At 37.5% G+C, this 18,329-nt stretch overlaps 1 protein-coding gene across 1 annotated transcript in view; it reads left to right on the top strand.

Annotated features, from left to right (window-relative positions):
• notch2 (notch receptor 2) overlaps positions 1-18,329 on the top strand; it is a 73,249-nt gene that overhangs the window by 14,683 nt on the left and 40,237 nt on the right. Inside the window, exon 2 of the mRNA XM_077224153.1 lies at positions 13,548-13,629. Within this exon, the coding sequence (XP_077080268.1) occupies positions 13,548-13,629 (82 nt within the window). The remainder of the gene's footprint in view (positions 1-13,547; positions 13,630-18,329) is intronic.

The following is an 18,329-nucleotide window of genomic DNA, read 5'->3' as shown; positions in this document are numbered from 1 at the left end:
TATGTTTATTAAAGACAAAACCGACTATAGCCTATTTAGAGTATAGCCTACTCACAAAGACCGAAATTGACAATTTTGCGTGTTAAAGCAAAATAATCCGCGAAAAATAGTTACTAGCCAGCTGTTTTTGAGGCGGATTTTCTATGAATGTGCGCATAGAAAATAATCTCAGAGAGCGCGCGAGCACTGATTAGTTTAAAATCGCTTGAATGTTTAAACTGGTAAGACTTAAAAAGACTTCAGTCACGATGCACTGCTGGCCCGATTGTGCAAGTGAATATTCCGTCATGTCCCGACCTTAGTCTATGGTCCCGACTCCAAAACGCGAGTGTGTATTATCGCCGCAGCGCTTGATGCCTGCCTTGCACAAAACATTATGAGAAGAGATAGAAGACGCGCGGCACCGCTGAACACTCACGCTGTTTGTGAAATTGCGTCTGGAAGATAGTTGTTAAAAGAATGATTTTATTTTATTATCTGTGTGGATTACGATTGCGGGAATTTCCCACATTATAAATGGGAGACCTGCGGGAATGATTAGAATTATGCGCTATACCCGCGCCGAAATTCGAGCCCTGGTTCTGGATAGGAAGGATAACTCTGGGAGTTGGAAGGGGTGTGATCGCGATTCTGCCTTCTCACATCGCGATACAGGATCGTGGACCTGAGTATCGCGATTTCGATTTTATATCGCGTATCGTTACAGCCCTAATATATATATATATATAAATATATCACTCCGTGGCCACCAGCAGGAAAAACAACCGAACTGGCCGTGCAGCGACCCTCCTCAGAGAGTCGCCACCCAGAGGACGCAGAGGAGAAACGATTTCTCAAAACCGTCCCCCCCCAGTATAGTTTATCTGTTTTTGCACGACGCAATTCTCGAATAGCGTCAGTGCTGACAACCTCACATTCATCCATGTCTTTATAATTTACCCACCAGCGTTGCCTAATAAAAAATTTTATTTAGATGGCTGGTGGGTAACGTCGGGGTTAAAAATGATGACGCCGACTCGGGAGAGAGAAAGCTAGCAAGCGTCTCTTTAACCCGAGGCACTGTCATACCATGATACTTAATACCCATAGCACTATAGTTATATACTATAGTTAGACGTTGGGCATTAAACACATAAAATAGAAACCGACTTATTCCACGATCTCGACACCTCAGTGTGGTTGAGGCTGAGATACAGAGTTTTTCTGTTTTTAGATTTATTTCATCTAATAAACTCTTTTTATTTTCACTCTCATAATGTTCAGCTGGCCAGAAAATATTTAACTAGTAACAGCACTAGATAAACCTCCTTTTAAAGCTCCTCTTTATTCAACAGAGTTATGAGCTGACTTATTTATTCATTTATTGAAAACTCAAACATCTGCCTTTTCTTAATATCTTTATTTGTTTTGTTCTCTTTTTCTAAACAAAACACTAACGATACCAATTCCTCAGAACTGGAAATCGCCAGCACTGGATCTGGCAGGTGAAAGCTGAGATAGGACGGGGCCCTTCCCAACCCCCGCTGTCAGATCCGTTTGCGAACCCCAAAATGCGAGTCGCCGCCATGCATCGGCAACAGCTGGACCCGCGCGGGGTGCGCGAACCGAACCGTCCTCCTCGAAGAACGCCCGGCGGGAGCGGAGCGTCCTCACGGACAGCTTCTCGCAAAGCTCACAGTCAGCCCCCTCGAGAACTGACTGTGGCATGCTCCACTCCCAAATAGTAACAAAAAGCTGATGTGTGTGTCCCCACCCGTGATATAATGTGGGCAGGGAACAACACAAAAGCTGCTTGCTCTCTTTTGCCATAATATATATATATATTGCAACTTGACAGACAACAATAAATATGACAAGGACAGAATACACAGATCGCTTGCTGAAGGCAACAGAAGCTGTCGCGGTCTGTTTTCTGGTGTGCTTTATAGCTTCCTGGTCTATGACGTCACCGCCTATGACGTCTTGCTCTTCCATTGGACTGATTATACACGTGCTTCACGACGCAATCACGCAGAGCGTTCCCACCGCGTCTCAACGCAGCTCGAGTTCCCTTGAAAGGGAACCGGACATAGGCATTCTCTCCTTTTTATCTTATGCTCAAAGCACCCAGTTTCTAAAAAAAAAAAGTATCTTCTTTGAATTGTTAAAACAACCAACAACAGCACATGTAGAGCCTGAACTCATTCTCTCACTGCTAATACAGACCGAACCGGAAGTAGGCAACCGGAGTCGTCGTCATGGCGGCGCGCATTGTTTAGAGCAGAATAAGGTGGATAAGTATCACTTATTTGATGTAGTGGATATATTTAGCCAAATACCCCTTTCTATAGTTATTTTTCTTGCTGACTAATGAGTTTATGAGCATTGAATGGCTTTTCTGAGGTAAATTTGACGTTTTATACAAGCTCTTTCCAAGCTCTTTCCACATTAAAGAGTGCCAAAATGACATTTATTGCTTGTATTTCGTGATAAAATTTACAGAATTTGAAAGCTGAAAGTTTAATTGTTTACTAAAATTAACAAACACATTAAAGGTGACAATTAAGTACAAATCTTACTGCGACTAGCCTATGTAGTGTTAATTTTGTTAACGAAATCTATGTCGAAATCTATTTGTTGACGATCTTTTCTTCCATGACTAAAGACGAGACGATAACGAGACGACACCAACGTCATTAAACGATAACTATGATGACTATATCAACATGCAATATCGTTGACGAAAAAAGACGAGACTAAAAGGTAGTTGACAAATAAAAGCATTACTAAAACCTCTCTTTGTTTTTGTATTACAGACTGTTTTTAACAAGCCGCTACGAGCTTTCATACTTGTGGTTACCAGATTTCAAGAATTGAAATCCCCCAATCAGATCATTTTTTGTTAAAAACACATTTTCTACCCAATGTTTTACTTAATATTTGCCATCTGGCAACCATGCGTCGCACACTCTCAACAACACTGCTGAAGAAGCACGGATGATCTGAAAACGCTGGAGTTCAGCGATCTCCATTTGAGATATTCTGCTTTAATTAAATTGTCATCCAGCCAGCCGAGCTCCTTCACGAGCCGCTTGCGCTAGTTTCTGTGACTAAAACGGCGACAAACTCTCTGTAATAATTCCAAACATGAATCTTGACTATGAATAAATGCACATACACAGCTCTGTGTGGCAATAAATAGTTTTATTTTATTTTTTACTGTTGTTTTAATTAAAAGAATTAATGTAATTTGTAATTACTACTGTATGAGAAAATTCACTGTTTTAATTTTTGAGAGAATGTGTTCATTTATGACAAATAGCCTATGAACAAAATCAGGAAATTAGATTAGGTAAAATAAACCGAGAAAAAATAATACGTGGTCTATGAGACTATATGAGACATTCTCTAGATTTGTACTTATAGCCTATATGAAAGTGCAATAATTCTGATGAAATACAAATTAAATTTCTCAAATGACAACAATATTTGTGATTTATAATTTTAAGCAAAATAATTATTAGCCTATTATCAATTTAACCATTATGCAGCATGATGAAAATATGACTACATTTTCATTGACTAAAACTAGACTAAAAGGCCTGGCTTTTAGTTAACTAAAAATTGACTGAATAAAAACAGGGCAAGGTTGACTAAATATGATAAAAACTAAAAAGTACATTTGACACAGCACTAAGACTAAATGTAAAAATAGCCGGCAAAATTAACACTAAGCCTATGGATGGCTGCACTACAAGTAATGTACATGCAGGTAAAAAGGCACCAAATTTTTAACCATAACGTACATTTATATTGTGGCGATCTCAGCAAAATTATCACTGGCACATTAATATTTTTGGTCGCAAATGCGAAATGCGACCATTTTAGTCGCAGTCTGGAGTAGTGATCGACCGATATTGATTTTTTATAACTGATACCGATACAGATTATTTGCATGTGTATGTGCCCGATAACCGATATGCAGAACCGATATTTATTTACTGTTATACTTCTGTTTTTGGCACAATTATTACAACACAAATGAACTGAACAAACCATTTTATTTATAACAATCACTCCCTCCTTGCATACAAAAAAAAAACCTTTATATTTATACACAAATAAATAGAGGGGTCTGAGTCTAAAAAATAAAGTGCACTGTTACTAAGTGTCTTTGTTTAAAAATAAAAGCTTTGATGAGGTAAAAAATAAAGCACAAAAACTATTCTAACATATTTGGATATGTTTATTTGTTTTCATAAATGGTAAACTAATCAAATTACTATAAAAACATTTATATTATTACATTATATAATTTATATCTAAATTATACATATCATTTATAAGCATCAGCAGCAACAATGTTAACAATAGGCAAAATAAATGTTAAAAGTCTAATGTTTTCATATGGAAAAAATAATTGACAGGGGAGTCATATCACCTTTGCAGAAATGTAATTCATTTTAAACAGTTTTAGAAGGTTTATGTGCCGTTTAATAGGTTTAAACTAAGAGTGAGGAATAATTCACTGGGTAATATTAATTCACTGCATAATATTAGCTGGAATAGCCTATAACATCAGGAAAGTACCAAACATCAGGAAAGTAACAAACAAAACAGCATATACATCATTGCATTTTCCAACTAGTATGTTATTAATTATTATTAATATTTTTGTAGGTCTAGATCATGAAATGCTTTCTGACAAAGTGCTGTTTATCTATGCATTTACACATAACTATAACATTAGGCTATACGTTACTCAACCGCGATCGCGCGTGCAGATAATAAATAATTAATTTCCACAAAGCGGTATATTTAGATGTGTATTAGCGAAATAATTGCTATGTAGTAAATGATAATATAATCTAGGGTGTTTAAACAAGATAATCTTGTCAAAAGTTTCATTCAGTGGTCGCGCTTGAGCATTCCTGATCATCAACCCCGTGAGTGCTCAGCAATATGAACAAACTTTTTTTTCGAGACTAATGGTGAGCAAATACAACAGATAAAGAATTAAATTCAGCGCTTTTATTTTCAACATGCACTCATTCATGTCTGTTTTATTTAATTAATGTAAAGTTACGTCTTTATTGGGGAAGTACATGACGGATTACGCTACGTGACTCAATGAGTTCGTCTCAATTTTTTAGAACCAAGCTGCATAAATAAACTATATCAGGCATTTATGTCTCAAATCTCATTTCTGCATGTCTGTTATGTTAAATAAAGTTGAATAATTAAAGCAAAGCAAGTAGAACATATACTTTACCTGTGCACAGAGTTGTTATTGACTGATCTCCTCAAACGCGGGCTGCAATGGCGGAATTCTCAAAACGGCCACAAGATGGCGCCGTTTATCGGAAAATTCGATATTACAAAACCGATTCCCGATTATGGGAAAATGCTTAAATATCGGGAAAAATATCGGTAAACCGATACATCGGTCGATCACTAGTCTGGAGCCCTGACTTGCTTGAAAGAATCTTTACGCTCTTCCTGGAGCTTACTGTACTGTATTTCTGTTTTAGTACTTTTGTTGTTTTGGCTTGACTGTACGTATTCACACCATATGATGGTGCGTTTGAAGACTTGACAGCTGCAGCGGAGTGGCAGATAATATGCTATATGGTATAAATAATACTATATGCTTAAAATAGTATATCAGTTAACTAGAAGATCTCAACATTGACTTATTTGGTGCTTTTAGGTGTTATCTTTATTTAGCCAAACAACTTACATGGTGCAGATAAAAACAAGAAGACCACATCCACCACTTTTTCAACCTCCTTTTGCTGACTTAAAAATGTTTCATTTCATTATGTAATGTTGTGTGTTTTGGTAATCTTCAAAGAACCATATAGGAAACTCAAGAACCCTATAGACAAAAAGTGGACTTTTTGACTGAACTTAAGGTGCTGCAAAGAACATTTTTTTTTTTTTTTAAACAAAGTGTTTTTCACAATCTAGTGTTCCTTTTGGTTCCCCAGCCTCTTTCACTCTCATTCTGTTCTCCATTATTGCCTCTTGCCATCTTGAGCACACTTGACTCCTGCTCTTGCCTTCTAGTCTTTCTTCTCATATCTCCAGAACTCTTGTTCCCCTCCCCTTGGCTCTTAAATCTCTGTGAAAGCACAATTTCACACTCAGCTTAGCCACTTCTCCCAAATATTTCCCACCACAGTTGCTGCCAAAAAGGGGTGCAACCAAACGCCTTCTCCAGTTGCAGGCTTTGACCTCACAGGACATTAAATGCCTGGCACGACACTGCCTCTGAACACAGTGCCTATAGAAATTATTCATCTTGCTTGGACTTTTTCATGTTTTCTTGTTATACAGCATTGAATCGCAGTGGAGTTAATTTGGCACAGTGACCTCTCTGATGAAACAGAGTCACAGTACTTCAAAATAATTGATTTCATAAGTATTCACCATCTTTAATATTACATTAAATCATCACAGGGGCAGTCAATTGGTACTGGTTTTGACATCTGTGTGTAGTCACAGAGGTAGTATATATACGCCTTTATATGGATGGTTCAGCTTCTGATTAGTCAGTATTAAGGCAGAACATACTCAAGATATAAGTGCACTTCAAGCAAGTCTCTTTTCAAGTAATAATAAAAAATAAATGAAAAACAACAACAACAACAACAGGTAGGGGATGGATACAGGAGAATCAGCGGTCACAGCTTTGTTGGAGAGTAGCAAAGAGAAAGCCGCTGTTCTTATGTCATATGACATCTCAGCTGCAGTTCGCCAGAAGTCATGTGGGGGACTTTAAAGTTGACTGGATAAAGGTTTTGGGTTCTGATGGGTAGGGCTGGGGTGGTCTGGATTTTTTCTAACCGCGGTTGAAAAGCAAGATATTCCCATGGTATAGCGGTAAACCGCTTTAAATCCACCCCCACTCCCGACAGACTTTCGCGCACACACCAGAAGGCGTTTTTGCTAGACAGACTTTGTTAAATATTGTCACCTACATCCGAAAAAAAACGAGCACAATTTGAAAGAGTCAAATTTTCATCAAGCAGTAATTTGGCATGAACCAATCACTGAATAGATTTCCTCATTTAAGAATATTCTCAGATACATTCGCATTGAATTCATCATTTTCAGGAAAATACATTATGATGTTGAACGAAATGAAAGATGAACACCTTTTCCAACATGTCTTAATTACAAAAATTATATTCCATATTTATGTTAACATAATATAATGTTAGTTTTTATTTAATCTATGTCGATTCTATGAAAAGTGAACAGCATGAGTAAGATAGGATCATAAGATGGGTCAGACATGATTTTGACCACTTTATTAAAGTTTTGTTTTGTAGAAAGCCCATCCGCGCATCTCTAATACGAATGTAATGTTATTTATTATGTGTCATGGAACATTGCGCTCCCCAACTCGCGAAAGGTCGGATTTGCTCCATCTTTTGATGATAAGTTTTGTTTAGAAAACCTTGAATCCATCTAAGACACACTATCATTAGAAATAATCCATGTCATTAGAATCAATGAATCCATATCATTAGACACAACGTGCACACATGTGCAGGCCAATGGTTTTTTTTCCCCGCTTTTTTTCCCCGGTGATGTCATGGTGGAGTCACGTGACCGCGGTAATGCAGTAACCGTCCCAGCCCTACTGATGGGACCAAAATTGAGCCAAACAGAGTGCATGAACAGAAACATGCCTTTGAAGTGCAGCGGTGGCAGCATTGTCAGAAGGTCCTGAACAAAGTAAGAAACATAGAGGGAAAACTGGTGAAGGTGGTAAGACATTTTTGTGTTGGTAGAAGTTTATTTTATAAGAATAAGTCCAAATAGAATCTAAGGGTCCTTTCACGCTAGCAAACTTTTGGTGCGCACCCGTGTTTGATTGACGTTTGATTGGTTCATGTGGATGATGTGAATGCAGTTTTACAAACTCGGATGCACACTAGGGATGTGACGGTGAGGATATTTTCCCACCGGTTAATCGACGTGTGACAACGACAGTAATACCGGTATCACCGGCGGGGGCTTTTAAATCGTCAATTTAAAGACAAACGTAAAATGCGCGCGTTTGCACGGGCATGCATAATGGTGCGGTCGTGCAGAGCAGCACTGTTTTGTTATTGTTATTGTTATTTTATCATTTTTTTTACATCGCTTATAAAAAGCAGTGTGCACTTCTTTCACTTTTAAATTAGCGTCAATTCATCCTTCGCAGGGAGTATGATTGACATGCGATCTGACCAATCAAAATCCACAATTTTTGTCTGACAAAGCAGTGAGGAGAGTTAGTAGATTAACGTCAGTGGATTTGACTTGGCTTTAACTGAGGCAATCTGTCACGACACATTAAAGAGCCACATTAGGGCTGGGCGATATGGCCAAAAAAAATTATCACAATATTTTTTTTTATATCAGTTGATATCGATAATTATCACGATAAATGTCAAATCTTTGTTTCTTTCAAATTTAAAGGCCGATTTTCGCTCCTAAGGGAAAGTTGTAGAAACCAGAGCGTTAATTGTGGTTTTAAACTACTCTTTATTGTGAGAACATATCATACCAAACACTTACCAAGCAGGTGAACATTACACAAATCTGAGGTAGAACATTCAAACATTTGTCATTTTTCCTTAAGAAAATAAATATTTGAATAGAAAAATATATTTCTTAGTTTCTGCATGTGCTAATGGGGGATATTGTTTCAAGTCTTGAAACAGGTTTGTGTTGCCTAACTTTGATGGGATGTATCTTCAGCACAGTTTGCAGTGCAGGCTGCAATATTAATATTACATGTTTTGTCTCAAAATGCATATTTGACAGTGAGTTGACAGTAAATCTACATCCTAACTAGGGATGTAACGATTCACTCATCTCACGATGCGATACGATTCACGATACTGGTTTCACGATACGATTTTCTCACGATTTTTAAAAAAATGAGATTTAAGACAAATTATAAATGAAAAAGTGTCCTTTTTATTATTTCTCAAACAAAATGCTGCACATTTTTTAAAAATATATTTGTCAAATAATAAAACTACATTAATCTGTTAAAAACGGGGCTTAAAAAAATTCCCTTTAAGGTTGTTTCAACTCAGTGTTTCTGTCTGTCTGGTCAAGAGGCTGGAAACTGGTACCTTCGCTATGTAAAAGACTGTGTAAAATTAGTAGGGCCTACCGCATTGACAGGGGTTTTACATTGTAATAAAGGCAATATTCTAATTTTGTTATAATTGTATCATTACACTAGTAAGAGTTAAAAAAAAAACAGAACACATTGAGTAAGAGATAAACCAGATTCCTGGTTGCCACGGAAACACTGATGCACCTTGTGATCTCCGTGGCTCTCGCACTTGACATATTGGTGACTGGTGCTTCTCACGGTGGTGATTATTATTAGTCTACGGAAAGTAAAAATGCCGCCACACCTCCGATTTGAATGAGTCAACGTCAACATCTACGCTTGCCGTCGCCATGTGTTTGACGGCGCGAGCACACGAGTCTATGACACACACTGGCGCGGTGCGAGCGGAGCAAACCCAGCAAACCGAGCGTTTTCAGTTCATTCCTGTGGAAGTTGAGTGCTCACACAAGCTCAAGTTCCATTAATGAAGTGAAAACACTCGCTAGCTTCGCGCCAGTGTGTGCTCGCTGCTATTGTGCCTGTAAAGCGAGGTTCACAACTTCACAGTAGGCTATTCAGTAAACGCGCCCTGCTGTTTAAAACGTGTATCGCGATTCGTTTAACATTTCAACCGACTTGAATCGTCACACAGTTTTATCGATTTTCAACCGGTTGCGAGTGAATCGTTACATCCCTAATCCTAACTCAAGCTAATACTATGTAAATTTATGTTCATTAACAAAAACAGGTTACATTTTTGTGGACTGTTTGAGTTTATTAAAATTAACCATTGGTCATCCAGTATCATGCATTTAGATCATGATAACCACAGATAAAACCAGGCATAGCCTATAGCACATCACTATCATGGCAAAATGTAACTTCATGGTTTCCATGGTATTTGTATGAAAAACAGTAGCCTAAATAGATTATTAAATACTGTAATCATATTCCATTAGTCATTCAATACATTGTCTACATTCGTAATATAATGCAATTCAATATGTATATCCTACATTTCATGGTGCAGTTATTACAGGCTAACGTTACAGTAAATCCATGGTAAATCGATTCAGTATCAATTCAGATTCTTACTGTATCATTTCACACAGTGTTTCTCCTGTTTGTCCGCGCCGTTTCATCTGCCTTTAAACTGGTTTAAATCACTGAGACATTTGTGTTCTTCGCTGAATTCAAACGCTTCTCACTGGATCTCGAGACAGAGACCGATCAGAGTAAACGCGTCTGCTCTCGTGAGCTCGCGCTGCGCTGTGCTGCCGTTTGGACTTTGAGCCGAGCGGATAAATGCTCCATCTGGCGCGCGGTTCAAATGAGTTTCGTTCCGCGTTTGGCGCATAAACATTATCGAACATTTATCGAACTCTTGATATCGTTTTATCGAGAAAAATCATATCGCGATAATTATCGTTATCGATTTATCGCCCAGCCCTAAGCCACATTATTGTTTAATTTTCTTTGACTGACCAAATTTGAAAGTTGAGACTTTTTTCATATTAAATATTACCTGCTCGGTCCTGTCTGTCAGCACGTTGTCAGTGTCCTCTATTTTTCACTGCTGGAGAACATGGGTTGAATCCGAAATCGCCCCCTAAACCCTAAAGTCCACTAATACTGTTCACACTTGGAGTGAATGAAAACGAGTGAGCGAATTCTCACAGCCGTTGAGCTGTAGCCTACACTCGTTAATGCAGTGCAATGTGGGACAGAGACGCAATCTGACACGCGTTCCATTTTCTCACAAATCTCTACGTTCATTTAAGACTTAATTTAAATAATTTAAGACTGATCTTATGAGGACACTCGACAAAATGGACACTTTGGCTTAATTTGTGTGTTATGGTTTGTTGAAGCCTGAAAGAGAACTAGATACTGACGCGCGTCTTTTCTGTGGGTCATGTGTGTGTGTGTGTGTAATAGGCAGGACTTAACGGATACTGCGTAATTGCGTTAAATATTATTTTATTTTTTTTACACAGTGCAACACCGGTAACACCGACTATCGTAACAAGCCTAATGCACACCCATGAACCATCCCCTAGTCTGCCTAAAAAGGTTGTTCTGGGGTATGGTTATTCATTCTTGCAAAATAATGAATAAGGGGGAAATTGCAGTGACCAGATATTAATTACCAATACCAGCTCAATACCAGAATACTTATGCAAATTATTATTTTGTTTTTTACAAATTCACTTTGACAAGCATATTTTTCTATGAAGTGACACAAAAGCCAAATTATATGATTATATGGCCAAATAATATGCTTAATATAGTATGTCAGTTAACTAGAAGATCTCAACATTGACTTATTTGGTGCTTTTATCTTTATTTAGCCAAACAACTTACATGGTGCAGATAAAAACGAGAAGACCACATCCACCACTTTTTCAACCTCCTTTTGCTGACTTAAAAATGTTTCATTTCATTATGTAATGTTGTGTGTTTTGGGCAGGTGGTGTGTTGTAGGCCTATATGGGATGACATCTGTGACACCTCTTTCCTCTGAGATTTATGAACAATAAAAGCAGGTTTAAGTCTCGACTTCATCACACAGTGTTCTTGATCATTTTCCACGACACTCAAGACTTGTCAGTTTAGTCTCAAATTCTGTTTTTGAGTGTTAGATTTTCAGGTGTTATTAACTTAATGTAGCCGGGCTCAAAGTTAAAGAGCTTTGGGACATTTATATAAAGCCTAGTCTTTAGCTGTTGGCTTTATGCCCAGGCCTCGCTTGCTTTCTCTGCACTTTTGCACACAGGGATATTTTGAGGCCCGGTCAAAGTACAGGAAGTCGGTATTAGCGCTCAATGCACTTCCTGTCTTGAGCTGTAGTACTATGTTACTTACTTTCAGTGCTGCTTTGAAATCATATGACCTGCCACCTAGTGTCTCAAAGGGAAGTGTGGGCTAGGTCTCACTTCTATTTGCAGAAATGCACTTGAGGTGCTGGTAAACTAGCTTCATATGTATAAATCAAGAGTTTAAAGGTTTTAAGATTTAGTCGAAACATAGTCTTTTTTATAAACTGAATATGTTTATACATTTGAAAAGAGTTTTTTGGATTGAATTTGCATGGTTATGTTACAGAAAAATATTTATATGTCATGTTCTTCGCTGTGACGTCCATATCTGTGACGTGTGTCTAGATGCTTCCTGTATTTTAGGAGGAAATGAGTGAAAGTCTTTGATCAGTTAGGAATTTCCATCTTGAATGAACTTGGCACATCGTCACCTAAAAAGGGTACAAAAAAAATCTTCACCCTTTTTGCTCTGCCACGTTGTCTTTCACCTCTTTCCCCCAAAAACTCCACTGTCAGTAGTGTTTGTATCAGAGGGAGTGGTGAGGTTACAATCTACAGCAGCTTTTTTCCTTTGCTTTGTGTCGTCAGAAGAATTTTGCCACAGTATTTGTACATGAAGCAGATTTTTTTTTAAATGTTTCATTTTTTTTACTTAGAACTAGTGACAGTCACCTGATTGTATGAATTAGGGATGCAGTGTTAAATCTGTGATCATTTTGGTATCAGATATAATTAGCATTATTTTTATATTTTTTTACATTTGTTTCATATCAGTCTGATTGGGTCAGTGTTCAAAGCTCATAATACAAATTTATTTAAAGTTTGTAAGTAAAAACTGAAAACTTTTTATGCTTTTATGCAAAGTTTAAAACTAGCTACTTAATGTATTTCAGTCAATCTCAACACAAGGACATCACTTCTATAACATCTCCTCAACTCCAGGTTTAATTATGTTTACCCCTACAAATCTGTTTACCTTTACCACTTTCAATGATTAGATGGACAATTCAACCTATATTTGAATAAAAATGTACAGCTGTTCAGAAGTCTGGGTCTCTAATGCTCACTAAAACTGTACAAATTAAGTACATTAAGTAGTTTTAAACTTTACATAAAGGCATAAAAAGTGACCAGTCTATAAACTTTAAATTATTTGGTAATTAGAGAAAAATTCTTACATTTTAAAATAACTGTTTTCTATTTTAATATTTGTTTAAAATGTATTCCTGTGATGGCAAAGCTGAATTTAAAGCAGCCATTACTCAAGTCTTCAGTGTCACATGATCCTTCAGAAATTATTCTGATATGCTGATTCGGTGCTCAAGAAACATTTCTTATATTGTCAATATTGAAATCAGTTTATATATCTTTGTGGAAACTGTGATAGATTTTTTCTCCAAGGATTCTTTGATGAGTAGAATGTTCTAAAGAAAATTATTTATTTGACAAAAAATGAAAGAAAAAGTCTTTACTGTCACTTTTGATCAATTTAATAAAAGTATTCATTACTTTTAAAAAATCGTACTAACCCCCAACTTTTTAACGGTAGTGTATAGTTAAATTAAATATTTGTACATAATTTAACATTAAACATTAATTTGAGTGTTCATGTTTCTCGACAGCTCTGCAGTGTGTGGACAGCGTGAAGCCCTGTGTGAACAATGCTACCTGTGTCACCTTCCACAATGGAACAGGCTTCTGCAGGTAAGACAGGAAGACTCTCAGATTTAAACTCCACTGTCTTAAGGCTCAACGAGAACTGGAAAAATCCAGTGACGAGACTGTTTTGCACAAAGCTGTGTTGCCTAACTTCATTTCTCCACAGAAGTAATGAAATTAGATCACCCTAAGTATTTAATATTGCCAAATCTGCTTTCCTGACAGAGTTGGAGCCCTCCCACAGTACATTGAGAAGTGTGGGTCTTAATGATTGCTTTTTATGTGTGCGTGTGTGTTTTTGCGGTGCATTTAAAACCGTCTCTTGAGTGTAGGAAAAACTATGCAAAGTGGATTTTAAAAAGACGAGTAACAGTTGGAGTGGAAAAACGGTAAAATGCATCAAATTGTTGTGGTTGCAGAGTTTAAAATACACACACACAAATTTCCTTCACTGTTAAATGCTGGTTCCTTTACTGCTGTTGTTCTTTAAACGCTGCTTGTGGCAGCTTGTAATTGTGTTTTTTATGCCATATGATTGAGGGTTACATTTAGTGCTTTGCCCAAAATAAACACTTGCTAACAAACCTATCGTGTTACATTTCTATGGGCTGTGAAACACAGAGGGACTGTTTTCCCATCATTGAATGAATCCTCTTCCTACAATATACAGCCACAGAAACAAATTCTGCATGTCTTACTTATCTTGACAATATTTTGCACTTTTGGGTTTGGGTTACAGTAAGTACCTTCCTACTGCCGCATCTCCAAACTAAACAACTTGAAAATAACAAAGAAATTGAAACCACATCTGATGGTAAAGCTCAGCCTTGCGGTAAATCAGGACAGGAATGCACAGAAAGCTTACTTCAGCACCACGACAAGGACACAATCTTAAAAAATTATTTGAGACATGAGCGGAATTTTGACTAGGAATTCCTTGGCTTCTAGGGAATGAAGTGATATTTCCCAGTGTCGGTAATTTGTGACCAAAAGTTGCTACCTTTGACAAGAAATATTGGACGAGTCAGGCCTTCAGCTCAGGTTCAGATAAACATGATAAAATCACAGACTTATCACACGTATTGTTCATACAAATAATCCTCCACATCTACCTCATACAGACTATAGTTTATCTGCTTTAGTTGTTTTTAAAGACACTGTTAACACTGCTTGTGTGTGTGGAGAAAATCCTTGTCATAGCTACCAAATATTCATGGAGGTCTCTGTGGAAACGCGTCAACAAAACAGAATGTGAGCAATGTGTCACTTAAAGTCGTCATGAAATAAAATTTTACCATTCATATTTTTATATGTAATATTGTAGTGTTTATTTTAAATGATTTATCTGTGTGCACTTCATTATTTTTTTTAAATTCGTGTACGCTTATAATCTTTAATCAAATACGTTACCCTTCCCTCCCCCCTCGAAACAACTTCTCTTCTCTTCCGGTCAAAAACTTACTAGAGGGCGTGGCTATTGTGGTCTGTCTCTTTTGACATGACTATCAGCCGCCTCATCTTGGTTCACAGGAGGCTCATATAAATATGGGGTGATTCCTTCCGGAAAATTTGGCTGCTCGTCCTCGTTCTCATCGTTGGGTTCCTCAATTAAAAATGCTTCATGGGAGGGTAACGGTGGTGAGTCCGGTGGAGAGAAATCCTCCACAACTGACTGTAAACGGGCATTCAAATCTGCCTCCATTTTGTTAGCAACGCCCAACCTCCAACGATCCAATCAATTCCCAAACGACGAAATCAAGCCCCGCCCTACATTTTTTTTCTAATTTCAGAAAAAAGGAATAAGGAAATAATAAGGTCACAATAAGGAAAAAAGGACAATCTCAACTTCCGTTTCATGAGGACTTTAATGTTGCATTTACCTCAGTAAAGTTATCCAATGTTTACAGTTCATTTAACTATAAAAAAGATTTGTTTTAGTAGGGCTGGGTATTGACACAAATTTAACGAATTTTAGCAACATTGACTGAAATAAAATTTATCTAATGCTTAATCTAAAAAAAACAACAACATCATATTAACAAATGGAACCTTAGTTCCATTTGTTAATAGTTCCATTGTTACCAAAATTTCAAAATGAATATCCATTTTACATACTGTGCATTATGATGTTTGTGTCTATGTTCACTTATAGCTTTTAAAGTAATTGATTGGTTTTTGTGTTTAATTCTAAATTTATTTAGACATAAAACTTGCAATGTTTCTTTTCTATGGGTAAGGAGGGAAGGTGTTCTTCTACAAAGAAGACAGTGTAGTGTCATTCACGTAATTGTGATTTGTTGCGCTAGAAAATTCCACAAAATTTTTGTTAGGTTCTGCCACTGAACTTTCTGCCGTGAAAACCAAAATCTGACCTTTCTAGGCTGACATGAATCAGGCACACCGGTCGCTGCTGGATCCGACAGCCTTAGACTCTCTACAGCTCGAGTTCTTAAATGCTTTGAAAGTCCATCTCTCTGCTTAACTTTGGTTGAGAATGCAGGCTTTTAGCAACCTGAAATGGCTGCCTGGGTGTGCGTGCAATCTCAAAATGGAACAGGCTGACATAAGGTACTCTCAGGAGTTACTAATACATTCTGTGTAGGTGAGGTGACACCCGAGAACCAAAGTCAACAAGGTGTTTTTCAGTTTTTTTCCCTCTGCCACTGAGAGCTCGGTACAGGAAGAGCAGTGTGACAGAGGTTGGCAGAGCAGGGTGTGTGTGAGTGGTCAGACCGGTGTGTCTGCAAGCCTCCAGCCAGGGTGTAAGCAAGCTGTGTGTCACCTGTGTGTCTTTGTCATTTTTTGTGTGTTTTGTGTGCGCATGTGCGTGTCTGTCTGTCTGTCTGTCTGGTTTCATATGTGTCTGTATGTGTGTGTCATTGCACTTGAAAGCATGCGTGGTGTAGGAGAGAGACACGTGAGGAAGCCTGCAGGATTTCCACTGCAGCACCACAGTTTTAAAGCGCATTACCTGTAGTCTGTAGAACAAAGAAGAATCAGGTATGAATAAAGATGGTAAAATAGTAAGCCAAAACCTAACCTTCATGATGAAATAGTGATGCAGATAAGTTTATCTAGATTCTTTAGCCATGGTGCTTTAAAGGAGATGAATTCAGAAATGCAACTCCTTAGAGAAGGTTTTACAGTAGCTCTGCTGAGTCTGAAACGTACTGTTATTGTTAGCAGTTAGCACAAAACTTCAACAGTTTTTGTTATTTCAAGTGCCTGTTCAAAGATCCTAATTGTTAGACTGCCTGAGCACACAGCGCTCCCATTCTCAGAGCCAGCGTTCACAGTGCTGTCAAAATAAAAGTCCCACTTCCAACATGTTGGACAAACAAACGTATTGAACGGTCCAGATATTTAAAAAAATATAGTGGTATGTTTTTTGGCATTTTTTTTATTGGATATTTATTTAGCCTTGTTTAAAGGGGTGGTAAAACAAGATTTCACTTTTCTAACTTTAGCTAGTGTGTAATGTTGCTGTTTGAGCATAAACAACATCTGCAAAGTTACAGCGCTCAAAGTTCAAAGCAAAGGGAGATATTTGCTTTTAAAAAATTCAATTTCTAAGGACTACAGCAAACGACCGGTTTTGGACTACACGACATTCATCCGGGGTTGCGGACGTAAGCAAATCCCATTATTTATATAAACTCCGAGAATACTTAATAAGCGGGGCTAGGCCATTTTATATGGCTGTTTTGGAGATGAGTTGTCGCAATGCCGTCGAAACGCTGCTGTTATTTTCATGCCAGTTGCAGGTCCACTTTGTTCAGCCTTCCTAGGGACGATAGGATCCATTAGGGATCAATGGTTAAAATTTATTTTTAACTCGGTCCCTCATAATTATGACCCAAATCTCGCTCTCTGTGCTTCACGTTACGGAGGAAAGCTTTCACAATCTTCGCGAGCTCAATGCATGATTCGCACAACGGCTTGTTCTGAAAGATGGAGCAGTTCCAACTTTAAGAACAGAAGCTGTTGTTTACGGGCCACAACCTGTAAGTATGATTTATTTTTCGTCGATGTGTTTTCCTGTAATAGTTCATATTGTTAATTGTACGTTGTAGCAAGGAAGTAAACAAATGACAACGCTGTTTGGCTCTGCTGGTTTGTTAAATGCTCATTCATACTTAACGTTATCCGACAAACACCTAACGTTACAAACTTTTTTTTAATCTCAACAGCGAACTTGGAATTAGTGTAAATTATTCTTTGATTAGAGCTTTCATGTTTATCTACATGCTTGTTTATCTACAGGCATGCTAAACATGGCTCTGTGTTTGATTTGGAAGCCGATGTAGTGTTCGTTTTGGGTTAATAGTTCTGTCGACAGATATTTGTCTACATTCGTTCTAAAAATACAAAAGTAACGGTGGCATACAGTCAGAAACGATCACTATAGATCCGCAGTCTTTACTCAAAAAAATCCCTTTGAGGACTGTAGGACGATTATTTTTAAACGATTAATCTAGCGATTATTTTTTTGATGCATCGATTAATCTAACGATTCATTTTTTCTATCCGATTCGATTTCGATTTGATTATCGATTATCTCCCCATTAACTGACTAATAGCAATTTATACATGTTGATTTGCATATCTGAATGAAAAAAACATGAATTTCTTAACATTGCAATATATGTTTATTGCTCTTAAAATTCCAAAATAAAAGACTATACAAGTGCAAAGTAATGCATTCGTAGTCAGAGGTAGCATTTAATAAAACCTTGAAGCCTTGA

This window comes from Siphateles boraxobius, unplaced genomic scaffold (genome assembly GCF_051911475.1).
Source record: "Siphateles boraxobius isolate OS27281-9 unplaced genomic scaffold, OSU_SipBor_1 9, whole genome shotgun sequence".
Classification (NCBI taxonomy): domain Eukaryota; kingdom Metazoa; phylum Chordata; class Actinopteri; order Cypriniformes; family Leuciscidae; genus Siphateles; species Siphateles boraxobius.
The sequence above is the reverse complement of the archived record's forward strand: the minus strand, read 5'-3'. Positions and strand labels throughout refer to the sequence as shown.